The 15,297-nt window shown below is 37.9% G+C and overlaps 1 protein-coding gene across 1 annotated transcript; it reads left to right on the plus strand.

Moving 5' to 3' along the window:
* The first annotated feature begins 5,021 nt into the window (after positions 1-5,021).
* Positions 5,022-6,029, plus strand: LOC110870611. The gene has a single exon (XM_022119795.1). It carries the CDS (start codon positions 5,022-5,024, stop codon positions 6,027-6,029), a length of 1,008 nt encoding a protein of 335 aa, XP_021975487.1.
* The last annotated feature ends 9,268 nt before the right edge of the window (positions 6,030-15,297 follow it).

Here is a 15,297-nt window from a genome sequence, read left to right on the forward strand (position 1 = left end):
TCTATCATCGCACCAATGAAAAACCGCCAAAGTTGAATAAACAACAGATTGACGAAGGGTCTTCAAGAGAAAGAAAGAAAGCTTTGGTGGTTACTCAAGATAATGAGGATTTCAATTGGAATAAATACATTCCAAAAGAAAAACATGCATTGGTTGCTGAAGTAAAACCTGTTCAAGTCAGAGAGAAAACTATGAGAGAAAGACTCATTGCGGATATCAAATTGAATGAAATGTCTGCAGCTTTTGAAGAAGCTAAATGAGCAGGTAGATGGGATGAAAAGAGAAAATGTTACACAGATCCTCAAGGAAATCCGGTAGTGGATTCAAAGAGTGTAGATTATAATGCACTTCTTGATGTCATTCCTACTGCTGGAGAACTGTACACGAAGAAATTTGGGGATAAAAATTATGTTGCAAACATGGAGAAGCGAATAAGAGAAGTGATGCTTGCGAGTTTGAAGAAGAAAAAGGAAGAAGCTATTGAAGAAAATGTTGAGAAGATGGTGGAGGAGTTGAAGAAGACGGCAGAAGAGGCCAGTGATGAAAGTCAGGAGAAGATTGATGAGAATCAAAAGAAGACGACAGAAGAAGCTGAGGTACTAGATCAAACTGAGGTAAAAAATCAAACTGGATTATACTATGTAATTAAACTTGTATACTCGCCAACTTTTTGTTGACCATTATTTTAATACATGTTGCAGGAAACTAGTTGATGCCGATGAAGAATATTATTTTGGGTGGATTAGGAACACACCTAGATTTAAATTTATGTAACTTGTTTCATGTCGTTTCGTTATTTGCTACTTGTTGTATTTTTCTTTCAAGATAATTTAATATCATTTTAGTATCAATGAAATTGGTGTTATCTAAATATTGTCACACTTAGTAGTTATGAAGTCTCTTTCAATCTCGTTTTCATCTCATTCCGATATTTCCGCCATCGGTTGGAGTGTGACACCTTTTGTTTCCATTGCTAGTTGGAGTGTGACACTAAAATCTATTGCAAAAACCTTTTGTCCGAAAATTGTTAGCGATGAAATGATTTGGGACAACCCAAGTTAGACGCAAATAGCTTTTTAGCGACCTATTTACGACTGTATTTACTACCCATTTTAATAGAATTCTAAAACCATAAACGTATGATCCAGATATCAATATTGATATGTGTCTTATATCAAAAAAAATAATCCTATAACAAGCTCAACTTATTACCATCACCCGTATTTCTTACCCAAACGTGTGTTTGCTATAACACGCGCGATCTATTAGAAGTCTTAGCTTCTTTCTAAGAACCGCAAGCTGAGTTTGCAATTCCGAAAACTCAGTCTTCATAATCCTTTCGGCATCTTGAATAACTTCCTCGTTTACGCCTTCTTTTGATAATCTCGCTCTTAACAATTCAGTGGAAACCGTAATTTCATTGCTCATAGTAAGCATCAGTTCCTTGTTAGACATTCGCGGGAACATCTGCTTCGTGGCCTTCAAGGCTTCCATCCATTCCGTTTGATCTTCCGGACTGTTTGCCCGCAAATGCAGCCTTGTTGTGCCTGTAAATATTGAAAACCTTCTGTCATCTGATCTACTTTCCCGAATTGATGATACCTATAATTTGACAACCAAAATAATGAATCTGATCATAACAACATTAATTCCTTTGAGAACCTTTTTATTTGTAGGTGTTATAGGAAATTAAGAACTAGAAGTGTACTTTTTGAAGATGTCTAAATATTGATGTTTTTTCTTTACAGTAATTATTTAACGTATACTTTAATTTGATTTTCTCTAATAATACATCACTTCTAATATATATCTTTTTTTATAAAATTCTAAATACACCGTTTTCTTTATAAAAAATTCAGCATTCATATATAAATTTTATTGAAAACTAAGTTGTATTCAAAATAAATAATTTTTCTAACAAAAAAACATTGTGTATCTAGATTTTGAATACAACTGGGTAATAATAAATTTATATATCCTCAAGAGGATATACTAGTGATTAAGTGGTGTTTTTTCACAACCAAAGATTGAGAGTTTAATTATTGTAGAATGCAACTTATGAGTGTATTTATCCTAGAAGATCTAGGTTTTGCTGTTGAAAAAGTTTGATAAAATTTATATCGCAACCTCGAAAAAAAACTGTGAATGTGTATCTAGGTTTTTATGAAAAACATATATTTGGAGTCATAAGAGAATCAAATTGTAAAGAGTTCAATATTTACATATCCTGATTCGCTCTCCCAGTAAGCGGATTTGGTGAGTAGCCTATAAACCAAACATCTTAAAAAACATCACAGAAACTCTTATTAATTTCCAAGAACACCAACAAATATAAAAGTAATCTTAGTTTGAATGGGGACTTAACCAACCTTGAGGTGAAGTTCGCCCAGTGGCCTCCGGTGGTGTGGCAAACAACTACCGATCACCCGAGATCCTTTATCGGTTTCCTTTGAAACGATAATTTTGTGGAGACCATGAATCTTATAATATGAAAGCACACCATCTTGTAACACAAACCATCTTGGTTTCCAGCCTTTGCCACAATTCACCCACTTTTCCAAGATCCCGGATACCCTTGTTGATGCTGCGACATTAGGAAGGACATGGTGGTTGTTGACGGAGTGGGGAGGAAGAGGAGGCATGATACGGACAAATTCTTTCTATTTTGATTGGGAGACAAAATAGGAGAAATGGAATACGTTTGTCTAGGCGAAATAATAGTTAATATTACCATACATTGCAATTTCTAAAGAATACGTGGTCCTAAATCACTCGTATTTGGTCATTTGGGTTAGTAAATCTATCCTATGACAAATCTAGAATTCCTACGATTGAGGTCAGCTTTTTTTTTTTTTCTGTGCGTGAGGTTACATATATAATAATAAATTATGGTTCGTAACAATGAACTTAATAGTTACGTTGAGTTTTTAGGTAACATGTCTATAAAAAGGTAATGTATCATTTAGTAACTTTTTAAAGAGAATAACTGATGTATTTAATCGTATTCAATAATTTTAAATGCTTTTCACTTTGTTTCTCACCTAGAATGTTTTTTTTTTTTTTTTTTCCAATTACGTATAAATCAGACCAGCCGGCATTCAAAATTCTCGAGGGTTGAATCGGAAATTCAAAACTAAAATTCGAATTCGACTTGAATCAAATTTCAAGTTTTTGAGTTTGATTCAAATATTGAACACCCTTTCCTTTAACTATACAATAGCCCACCAATGTTTCAAATTATTTCTCATCAAAGGATATGGTGTGTAATATACTTCTTCTGTGTGTGATGCTATGTTTGGGGTCCACACTAACACAGTTGCTACTATCAAACTATGTAGACTTGACGAGCATAACAACACAACAACCAAGGAAGTAATATTCAACCTCATTCACACATACGCCACTTTTGTGCGTGACTTGCCTAACGACATATTTTTGTGTATGGAAATTGTATCCATTAACAGAAAAAATACAGCGGACGAGTGTGCATGCTAGAGTGATTGATCCATCACTTGAGTCGACTGGCAACTGACCATTCTGTAAAGGCTCGTTGGCATATTATAAATTGTTAAAATTTCACTGTGCTGACGGATTAGTGTCTTCTTTTACCCTTGTCTTTGTAAATACCATGTTATTCGTCACCATTTATGTGAAACCGTCAACATCATTTTCTATTCGGATTAGAAGCTTGAACTAGACGATGACTAGTAGAGTGCCTTTGTTCAACATGGTTCCACCACATGTAATAACCAGGCAGAAAACCATTTTCTTCTTCACATATTCAGTTTCCTTATATAATTTATTTTTGCCTTTCAACATATATTTCAAAAAATGCACAAATTTAAAGAAGCCTTTCATTCTATCGATAAACTTAATGCTAAGATACCGGTATATGCCATTTTTTTCTATTCATCTATACGCTGATTGTGAATGTTGACATAAGGGGGAGGGGGTGGTGATCACTCATCACTCATAACATCCAATCAAGTTCCGCCATGTCATCAACCATTATTCCATCACTCACAACTTTTTTTTAGTGGAAATGCTCATCACTCACAACACCCAACAATAAACCCTCACACCCCCTCACATCGTTCCATCACGCGTGAAATATATCACGGAAATTGAAATCCACGCGTGGAATTTGAGCAGTGGCGGTGGTTTGTTTGCATGTATCACGCGTGAAAGTTGTTTATCACGGGGAGATTTTCTCCCACCCCGGGTCCCCTAACCATTTTGTACAACAAAAGTCATATAGATAACATACCTTATCTCACTATAATAAATTTCTACGGCAGAATCAAGTTTTACAACATATATACATATAAATTACATACGCATACATACATAGGTAGGTACACATGCATACAAGTTACATACACATTCATACAAATAGATTAACATCAACAAAAAAATGGCTGTACTACACTAGATTAACAAAAATAAGCCCTTATTATGAACAAAAATCCATACATAAATAGCATCAATACAAGTTTGTTGGGCCTCAATGGGCTTTAAAATGTGGTAATAGTTTGGAGTTTTTTTCCAAATGGTGATTTGAAAAATATTTACCAAAATAGGTAAAAGGAAAAAATCTTTATTTTGGAAATAAAAATAGGTTAAAAACCCATTCGTAAGCGACGTTTCAGTATTCTAGTTCTAGACGATTTCATTAGAACGATTTTATCAAGTTCGATCTCCTCCATCAACGATTTCCTCAGGTTCGATACTATTTGTTTATCTCCATTAATTGTATCGTAAGCTTTTTGTTTTCTTTTTCTTCCACGATTCCTTAGTATATGCATTATCTCCATCAAAGATTTTTGTTTTATCAATGTTTTTTTTTTTTTTGTCTTTCTTCATGATTTTGTTTTTATCTTCATGATATGTGGTGTTTGGTTTTTGTTTTTTATCTTGTTCCACGATATATGTTGTTTGCTAATTTTTGGTTTTATCTCCATGACTTGTGCTAATTTGCTATTTGCTTCATATTAACAACTATACTATTTTTTTTAACTAGAATGCATCAGGTTAACGCAGTAACCGAATTGATTCAAAACGAGGATTTTAACAAAATGTCTCAATTTGCGGTTGTGAACAATGATGATGTGAATGATGCGTTAGAAGAAGACGAAATTGGAGATGGAATTGATATGGATGATGAGTTTGAAGAAGATGGAATTGGAGATGAAACATCAAATGGTAACGTTCACGTACCTTCAACTTATACTAGTTTAGAGGAAACTAATTTGAATATTGATGAAAATTGGAAGACAACATATTCCCAGAGTAAAAATGATTTTACTAGCGAGCTAGGAAAAGACTCTTTCAATGACAAGGAAGAATTTACTAGGCTTGTCAAGTTGCATAGTATCAAAACGCATAAACATTTTGAGGTTGTTGAATCAAAACCAACCACTTGGTATATAAAATGTAAGTTACATGATCAAGGATGCAAATGGCACCTTCGTGCAAGTAAACGTAAACGTAGTGGTTCTTTCGAAATCATAAAGTATACTGGTCCACACACTTGTTTGCATAGTATGATTACTCAAGACCATCCAAATCTAGATGCAACCTTGATCGCTCAAGAAATCCAACATCTTATAAAGGAGCAACCTTCTATTAGTATTGCCACTTTAAAAGCTGAGATAATTGATAAATTAAGCTACACTCCTTCGTACAAGAAGGTTTGGGTAGGAAAACAGAAGGCAATTGAACAAGTCTTTGGGAATTGGGAAGAATCTTTTACCATTTTACCCAAATTTTTATATGCACTACAAAAGTTCAATCCAGGGACTATCGTGGAATGGTGTGTAATGAGAAAGACCAATCAAGTGGAATTCAGACGTGTTTTTTGGGCATTTGATCCTTCTATCAAGGGTTTTAAGCATTGTCGACCGGTTATTAGCATTGATGCTACACATTTGTATGGAAAGTATAAAGGCAAGATGATGATTGCAATGGGAGTTGATGGTAATAATCAAATATTGCCACTTGCATTTGCTATCGTAGAAAATGAATCTTAGTCAAGTTGGAATTGGTTTCTTTCTCATGTCAAGAAACATGTGGTGAAAGATAGCGAAGGGATATGTTTAATATCTGATCGTCATGCTGGAATCTTAAAGGTGGTTAATGAGAAAGGATCTCCGTGGTCAGAACCGTGTGGTTTCCACAGGTATAACTTATATAAATTCATCATGTTGGTTTGAACTTTTTTTTCATGTTAATAATATTCATCATGTTAATTTTTCATAGGTATTGCTTAAGGCATTTCATAAACAATTTTAATGATAAATTTCGCAACTCACAATTAAAAGCTTTAGCTTATCGTGCTCGGAGTCAGAATCAAATTAGAAAGTTCAATGCCATAATGGAATAAATTGGGACGATAAATAAACAAGCTCGCAAGTGGCTCGAGGGACATGCATTCGATAAATGGACACTTGCACATGATGGTGGAAAGCAATACAGGTTGCTGACTACAAATTTGTCAGAAATTTTTAACAGTGTACTTAAAGGTTCGTTTCTTACCAATTACAGCGTGTGTTCATGTCACACCCCGATATTCACACGTTTCACCGGTGGGCCCGGTGGGGGAGTATCGTGACGTAGTTGGTAACATTACAGTCAAACAACACAATATTTAAATGCACAGCGGAAGCAAAAGATAGTTATATTTCAACCAAATATAATTTGTAATATCAAGTATCACAAACAGTTGAAAAATAATCCACAGGGGGATCAAAAATAAATAGGAAATATTGTTCAACAGTTGACATCCAAGCTTGCGAGACTTATTGTGGACGCTAGGAGAAAGCCAGCCTAGTTCGCATAGTACCTGCACTTAACCTTTTTGGAAAAATACGTCAGTTTACACTGGTAAATACATTCAACTGACACTTTTGAAAAAGGTTTAACAAAATTGATTTGAATGCACGTGGCACAAACTTTTATAACTTGGGATAATTATTTGAATATAATACTTGTAAACGAATTACATGTTTCTTATGCGTTCAGTAGCCCGATCCGTAGACCGGGTTAAAGATCAATAGACACACCACATTATTTATTCATGTACGCCTACACCCCGTGCTCAAGTCGTGGCCATCTCGTAAGATGATGCCAAGGATATCCGGGACATGGTCATTAACCCCCCAAAGGCTTTAAGCAAACAAAACATTTCAAAACAAAGCATATCAATGATTTAACATGTATTCGATTAAAGATTCAATGCTGGACCAAGCGGTATTCTATATACCGTACCCCAAGCCCGTATAAGGGAAATTAAGTTAAAAGTATTTACCTTTGCAAGTATCAATCACAAATAGCAAGTGCGGGTAGCTTTTACCGGGTCTCCTATTCTGGAACGAAGGTTTATAATAACCTATTAGAATCCTAACGGGTCTTTAATTAAGCCTAAGCTTAGACCAGTTAGTTTTAACGAAAGATACGGTTCGAATGCACGATTAGGCGAAGACCGGAATAGAATGTGTTTTAGTCCCGACAAGTTTAAAGACTTGTATAATACGGGTGAACTAAACACCTTCTGGATTTTGAGATAAAAACGATAAGGTTTGACCCGTTTCGGCTAATTTATGTAAACTAGTTACATAAATCGAACCGAACGCGTAGGAAGCGTAACGGGTAACCATGAGAGTCCTATACATGTTTCCTAAGTCAATATGCTCTAAATATGTTGTGATATCAGTAGGATACCTTCCATTATGCCCAAAACGAGTTTAATCACAATATACGCCCCGTAGGGGTATTTTGGTCATTTTAAAGATTATAAAAGCGATTTCCGCGTTAAACAGGAAATCTGAGTTTTCTGATCAGGTTATAAAGTTCAAAATACTTTATTTATTATTTAAAACCAGTAGCAATTGGATTGGCGTCAAAATACTACGTAGAACTCGTTTTATGTCCGAAAAGGGTATAATCGGTATTTACCGAATCAAGGTCATAACCTTAGGTTATGAGCAGGTTAAAAATAATTAAAAATCTTTAAAAATCCCGAAATATTATATTACATCAGTGTGTAAAAGGTTTGGTGTCGAAATTTTGGTTTAGATAGGCTTTATGCTAAGTGCGCCGTTTAATTAACAAAAGTATTCTTGAATGCGCTATTTAGCATAACTCCTATTCTAGACCTCTAACTGACATGAAATTTTAGGGACATGTTTATAAATCAGTAGCAAAGATTTTTGCTCTCTCACATTCCCAAAATTCTCGTTTTATGATCAAAAGGGCATTATGGTCAACTTTTAAGCTTTTAACGGAAACTTGTAAACGAAGCGGACAATCAATGAAACAGTCACAGAGGGTTATATTATCATGTAACCTGATCCTAAGGAAGTCCTAAGGCATTTCTAAACTCTACTAAAACGGGTCAGAACTAAAGTCAAAGCAAAAGTCAAAGTTTTGCGACTTTCGATTCCGAACCGGGTCAAAACAGAAAATTGTCGGATCAAACAAGCTTAGACCAGTTCTTATACTTATTATCAAGTTATATGAGTGATAAAATATGTTACATGCCTTCTACATTGTTAATTATGCGTTAAATCGAAAACTAGCATTCTGTTGACTTTTTCTAAGCAACTTTGACCCGATATTTGAACTAGTTAGAGTGGGAATCAGATGGTGCCCTTTTAAGGGTCTAATGCCCACATGATTACCAACTTATAACTACCTTAGGTTCGACTAATCACTGGACCATTATTGATTAATCGTTAAGTCAACCGTTAATTACGATAGTTTGACTTTTAAGCTAAAACTAAGCAAAAACTTAACTAAGAAAGGTTAAGCATACTTACTGAAGTCTAATGCACGACCAGAGAGGCTTAGAGAAGGCTCTTGAGCTCCAGAGATGATCAGAAATGCAGAAATGAGGTGTGATCAAAATGGTTGCACTCATTAGCCTTATATAGTGATCTTTGATGCATAAGATCATGACAACTAGGTCTACTAGTGTACCCAGATCATTTACAAGTGCCCCTAAGGCCTAGGAACAGTTTAGGGGTCGCCCATGCTGAGCAATAATGGTTTTAAGTCGGTTAAAAGGCTGAACAGTGCTGCTGTGCGATTTTTTTGTATCTGGGCGTCTCACGCGGCCCGCGTAAGATCTTAACAAGGCTTACGCGGCCCGCCTGAATCTTTCTGACAGAAATCAAATCTTTCTTTTACCGACGCGGCCCGCATAAGCCCTTGCTAACTCTTACGCGGCCCGCCTGAGACCTGCTGTAAGATTTTCAAATCTTTTCAATTATTACAGCTTGGCTCTTGGCTTTTCGGAGGGGTAACTTTGCATTATGAGCCCTTCTTATTTACGTATAAGGGCCTCGAGACTTTTACCCATTTTGTTAAGTCCTCGGTTACTTTGTTACTACTCGAAAAGTCATAACTTTCAATGTTGACGCTTTTAACCCCTCATGTACGAATTCGATCATAACTTTCTCATTTTATAACGAAACTTTATGAAATTTATATCGTGCATTCTAGTGAGCATTATTTACCGTTACAAAGCCTCGGGTTTGCTAAAGGGTCACTCAGAGGTATAACTTAAACATGTCGACACATTTAACCCCTGTAGTTTGTAATTCCTCACTTTCTTCCACATTTAGTTCCGTATGATCCATGATTCATTCGTTTGAAGGTACGAGCATCATGTAGGGTTACTGTAAAGTATATTTATCCCCTATTGACATTTTTAACCCTTGAATTCACATACTTTCAACGTTTGTCAACTTTAGTCCCTCTATGGTATTCATTAACACGTTCAAGCTTATGACACGTGTCAATACATTATAGGACGTAAATTTTCGAGGTGTTACATCCTCTCCCCCTTAAAAGAAATCTCGACCTTGAGATTTACTGAAACAAATGAGGGTACTTTTCTTTCATCGTGGATTCTACCTCCCACGTGTACTCGGGACTCTACGGGCATCCCATCTTACCTTTACAATAGGTACATGCTTCCTTCGAAGCTTCTTAACCTGTCGATCCTCGATTGACACAAGTTTTTCAACAAACTTTAGGCACTCGTCTATGTGTACATCTGTGTGGTATGACTAGTGATTCGTCAGCGAAACACTTCCTCAGATTACAGATGTGAAATACATTGTGAATACCACTGAGCTCTTCAGGTAAGTTTAACTTATAGGCAACTGATCTGACACGTTCGATGATCTCGAAGGGTCCTATGTATCTCGGGCTTAACTTACCTTTCTTACCAAATCGCATAACTCCCTTCCAGGGTGATACTTTAAGCAGTACCTTGTCACCTACCTCGAAGTTAAAAGGTTTACGCATCAAATCTGCGTAGCTTTTCTGCCGATCTCGGGCAGCTTTCAGACGGTCACGAATCTGGACAATCTTGTCCGTCATTTCAAAGACTATTTCTGGTCCTGACAGTTGGACATCTCCAACTTCCGCCCAACAAACGGGCGTTCTGCACTTCCTACCATACAAGGCCTCAAAAGGCGCAACCTTAATGCTGGTATGGTAGCTATTGTTGTACAAGAACTCGATTAATGGCAGGCGGTTATCCCAACTACCACCTAAGTCAATCACACATGCACGAAGCATGTCTTCCAAAGTTTGGATTGTACGCTCACTCTGGCCATCCGTCTGAGGATGGTAAGCTGCACTGAAATTTAAGCGCGTGCCCAAAGATTGTTTGAAACTTTTCCAAAAATGAGATGTGTACCTAGTATCTCTGTCAGAGATAATAGACACAGGTACACCATGTAGAGATATAATCTTGTCTACGTACAATTGGGCTAACATGTCGGAGCTATAAGTCTCCTTAATGGGTAGTAAATGTGCTGACTTAGTCAACCTATCAACTATCACCCATATCGTATCATTTCCTTTCCTTGTCCTTGGCAACTTGGTGATAAAATCCATTGTCACCATTTCCCACTTCCATGTGGGAAGTTCAGGCTGCTGTAGCAAACCTGACGGCTTCTGATGTTCAGCTTTGACTTGCGCACATGTCAAACATTTAGCTACATAGGTAGCTATAGACTTCTTCAAGCCTATCCACCAAAAGTTTGCCTTCAAATCCTGGTACATCTTGTCAGCTCCAGGATGAACGGAGTATTTGGAACTGTGGGCTTCCTGGAGGATAACATCTCGAAGTCCTCCATAAATTGGAACCCATATTCGTCCATTTAACCTTAAAATTCCGTCCTTGCCACAGGATAACTGTTCCTGAGTTACTCCTAGCTTTTCATTAGGGTAGTTAGCTTCCAGCACGGCTTCCTTCTGTGCAGCTAACAACCTTTCATTCAAACTATTCTTTATCTCAATGCTCTTGGCATTGATTCTTATAGGCTTTACCCTTTCCTTTCGACTCAGGGCATCGGCGACTACATTCGCCTTGCCAGGATGGTATCTTATTTCACAATCGTAATCATTCAAAGTTTCCATCCATCGTCGCTGCCTCATGTTTAAATCCTTCTGGTTGAACAGGTGCTGGAGGCTCTTGTGATCAGAATAGATCACACATTTGATGCCATATAAATAGTGCCTCCATAGCTTCAGTGCAAATACAACGGCACCCAACTCCAAGTCATGGGTGGTGTAATTCTTTTCATGCACCTTCAACTGACGTGAAGCATAGGCAATAACCTTGCTTTTCTGCATAAGCACACATCCCATCTCGGTGTGTGATGCATCACAGTATACCACAAACTCCTCTATTCCATCAGGCAATGTCAACACCGGTGCATTGCTTAGCTTCTGCTTAAGGATATCAAAGGCTTCTTGTTGCTTAGGACCCCAGTTAAACTTAATATTCTTTCTAGTCAGGGAAGTTAGGGGTGCAGCGATCCTTGAAAAATTTTCAATAAAACGCCTGTAATATCCTGCCAGTCCCAAGAAGCTGCGGATTTCTGTGGGCGTCTTCGGCTCTTGCCAATTCATGACAGTTTCCACTTTAGTGGGATCCACTTGGATACCACGCTCACTAACCATATGTCCAAGGAATTGGACTTCTCGAAGCCAGAATTCACATTTAGAGAATTTTGCATAGAGCTTCTCCTGTTGAAGTAGTGAGAGAATACATCGAAGATGCTTCTCATGATCAGCTTGATTCTTTGAATAAATCAGAATGCCGTCTATGAAGACAATAACAAATTTGTCCAAGTATGGTTTGCAGACACGGTTCATGAGATCCATAAATGCCGCTGGTGCATTAGTGAGCCCAAAAGGCATCACTAGGAACTCGTAATGCCCATAACGAGTCCTAAATGCAGTCTTGTGTACGTCTTCATCTCTAACCTTCAGTTGGTGATAGCCTGACCTCAGATCGATCTTAGAGAAATAACTTGCCCCTTGAAGTTGATCGAACAGATCGTCGATCCTGGGTAATGGATATCTATTCTTGATAGTGACCTTGTGAAGCTCACGGTAATCAATGCACAAACGCATCGATCCATCCTTCTTCTTGACAAATAAGATTGGTGCTCCCCAAGGAGACGAACTAGGTCTAATGAAACCTTTGGCTAGCAATTCATCCAGTTGTGTTCTCAATTCTTTCATCTCTGTTGGTGCTAATCTGTAAGGTGCTCTAGCAACAGGCGCTGCTCCAGGAATAATGTCAATTCTGAATTCTACTTGTCTATCTGGTGGTAATCCAGGTAGTTCTTCAGGAAAAACTTCAGGGTATTCAGAAATGACGGGGATATCCTCAATCTTGGGTTTCGGCTCATCGATAGTTACTTGTGCCATGTAGATGATACAACCCTTCTTCAAACACTAAGAAGCCTTGAGCATAGATACTTGCTCCGGCAGTCCATACCGGGTATCTCCCTGAATGGTAAGTGACTCACCAGACGGAGTCTTGAGCACTACTTGCTTCTTATTACAGACAATCTGGGCCTGGTTATGAGATAACCAGTCCATGCCTAAAACTATGTCGAAACCGGCTAACTTCAAAGGAAGTAGGGACAACGGAAAAGAGTGGTCCTTAATGGATATGAAACATCCATCTAATATGGTTGAGGCGGTTTCTAAGGTGCCATCTGCTAACTCCACCTCATACTTCACACTTAGGGTTTTAACATGTAAATTCAGCAATTTACAAAAGTTATTATCTACGAAAGATTTATCAGCTCCTGAATCAAATAACACTCTCGCATAAACATCATTTATAAGGAAGGTACCTGTGATCACATTGTCGTCCTGCACAGCTTCCTTTGCATCCATTCTGAAGACCCTAGCATTGGTCTTCTTCCCCTTATCAGCTTTCTTTGCATATTTTGGGCAATTTGTCTTAATGTGCCCCTTTTCGTTGCAACTGTAGCATGTTGCGTCTTTCAGCTTCTTGCACTCTAGGGTTTTATGTTCCGTGGATTTGCAAATCCCGCAAGGCCTTGTCTGAGATTGGGATCTCGAGTCAAGTCTGCATTTCCCAAAGTGATATTTCTGACAAGTCTTACACTTGGGCTTATCTCCAGATTGATGCCCATCTTTCTTTGAACTAAACCCCTTCCTATGGTCATTGTTTCCTCGGTGCTTCTTATTTGATCGACGCGAGTTGTCATCATCATCATCATGCTTCCTTTTCTCGGCATCATTGTTCCTCAGCGATCTCCGCCTGACCGCGTCCAGCGTGAGGGATAAGGATATATCAACTACTGACCTGAATGTAGCTGGCTGAGAGACTTTCACACTTGCCTTAATCTCTGGAGCTAAGCCCCCTATGAAACGAGCTATTCTTTTGGGTTCCGGGGTCACCAGATAAGGAACCAACCTTGACATCGTGTTAAAGCTCGTAAGGTAAGCTTGGCAATCCAGATTCTTCATCACTAACGACAGAAAATCCGACTCAATCTTCTCTACCTCATGCTGAGGGCAGTAGTTCTCTCGGATGAGGGCAACAAATTGTTCCCATGACATACAATACAGTGGAGCCTTCCCAGTAGCCTGAATAAATGATCTCCACCAGGCTAAGGCCTCACCTTTGAACGATTGAGACACATACTTTACCACATCCTTTTCAGCGCACCCGCTAATATTAACCACTGTGTCCATCTCATCCAACCGAGTCATGCAGTCAATTGCTCCTTTCTCCCCAGTGAAATCCCGGGGTTTGCATGAAACAAAGTATTTGTAGGAGCAACCCTTATCACGGGGTCCTTGCTTTAGCATGATACCTTGAGATGGGACACTATGATGGTTTGAAGAGTGACGATCGTCATCATCTTTCTTTGGTTCTTCCTTCTTGGAGGGAGGCTTGCTATGCGCCCCAGAATGAGTCTTGGGCTTAGAATGCGGTGCTGATAGGGTCCTACTCCGCGTACCACTCGATTCGCTATACTACCTATCCAAGGCTTTTGCAACAACATTGTCAATCAACGCTTGCAGTTCAGCACCCGCTATATTAATTCGGGCATCATTCTGATTCTCCTTTGGGTGACTATTTATTTCATCCGAGTCAGCCATTTTATCTTGAACTGCTACATAAGATAGTGACAAAAATTATTTGGGAGTTTATTATGGAATTGCCCTTTTTGGCAATTCATTAACCATGGTAAACATAGACCATATTGGGTTAATTTGTTACTCACATTTATTTAGGATTCTAATATAACTTATCCTAATTATAAACAATATTGTTAGTGGCACAAAAGCCTAGTCACAGGGACGTTCTAAATTATAAGCCATGATTTCAGAGAATCAAGGCATGAAGGTTTGAACATAGTTCTTTTACCTTTTCTTGACAGGGAGTCATAGACTACTATTGTCTTTTGTCTTATATGACAATGAGTATGGCCCGTAGGCACTACACCACTAATGGATGCTTGATATGTGATCATCTTAATTGATGATTTAAACCCATGATTTATAGATCATTAACTCAGGGTTAGGAATCCCTTGAAGGATCCTTGTATAAGAATGACGTGTGTGACTTTTTAACGAATCATGTCTGCCAGGAGTGTTAACATGTCTACAGAGGTTAACAAGAATTTGAATCTTTTAACCAGGTCTTACCATCTTGGCCAGGTCTTATAATGACACGAAGGCTAGGGTATACCGTTAAGATTCTTTGGTTAATATATGATAGGCAGATTATTTTAAAAGGAATGATTTTGATTTATCTATTTCATATATAATGTACATAATTGACAAAATGAATTTTATAAACTTAACATTCCATTAAACATAAAAAGGATTACACACTGCCCTAAACGGGACTTTTAATAGACGAATTACCCACACAGAGGTTAAACTAGAAAACAAGTCCACGCAGGGACCAATTACTATGATAGGTGTCCTCGTAGGGACTGA

The sequence above is a fragment of the Helianthus annuus genome, chromosome 8, assembly GCF_002127325.2.
Source record: "Helianthus annuus cultivar XRQ/B chromosome 8, HanXRQr2.0-SUNRISE, whole genome shotgun sequence".
NCBI lineage: Eukaryota > Viridiplantae > Streptophyta > Magnoliopsida > Asterales > Asteraceae > Helianthus > Helianthus annuus.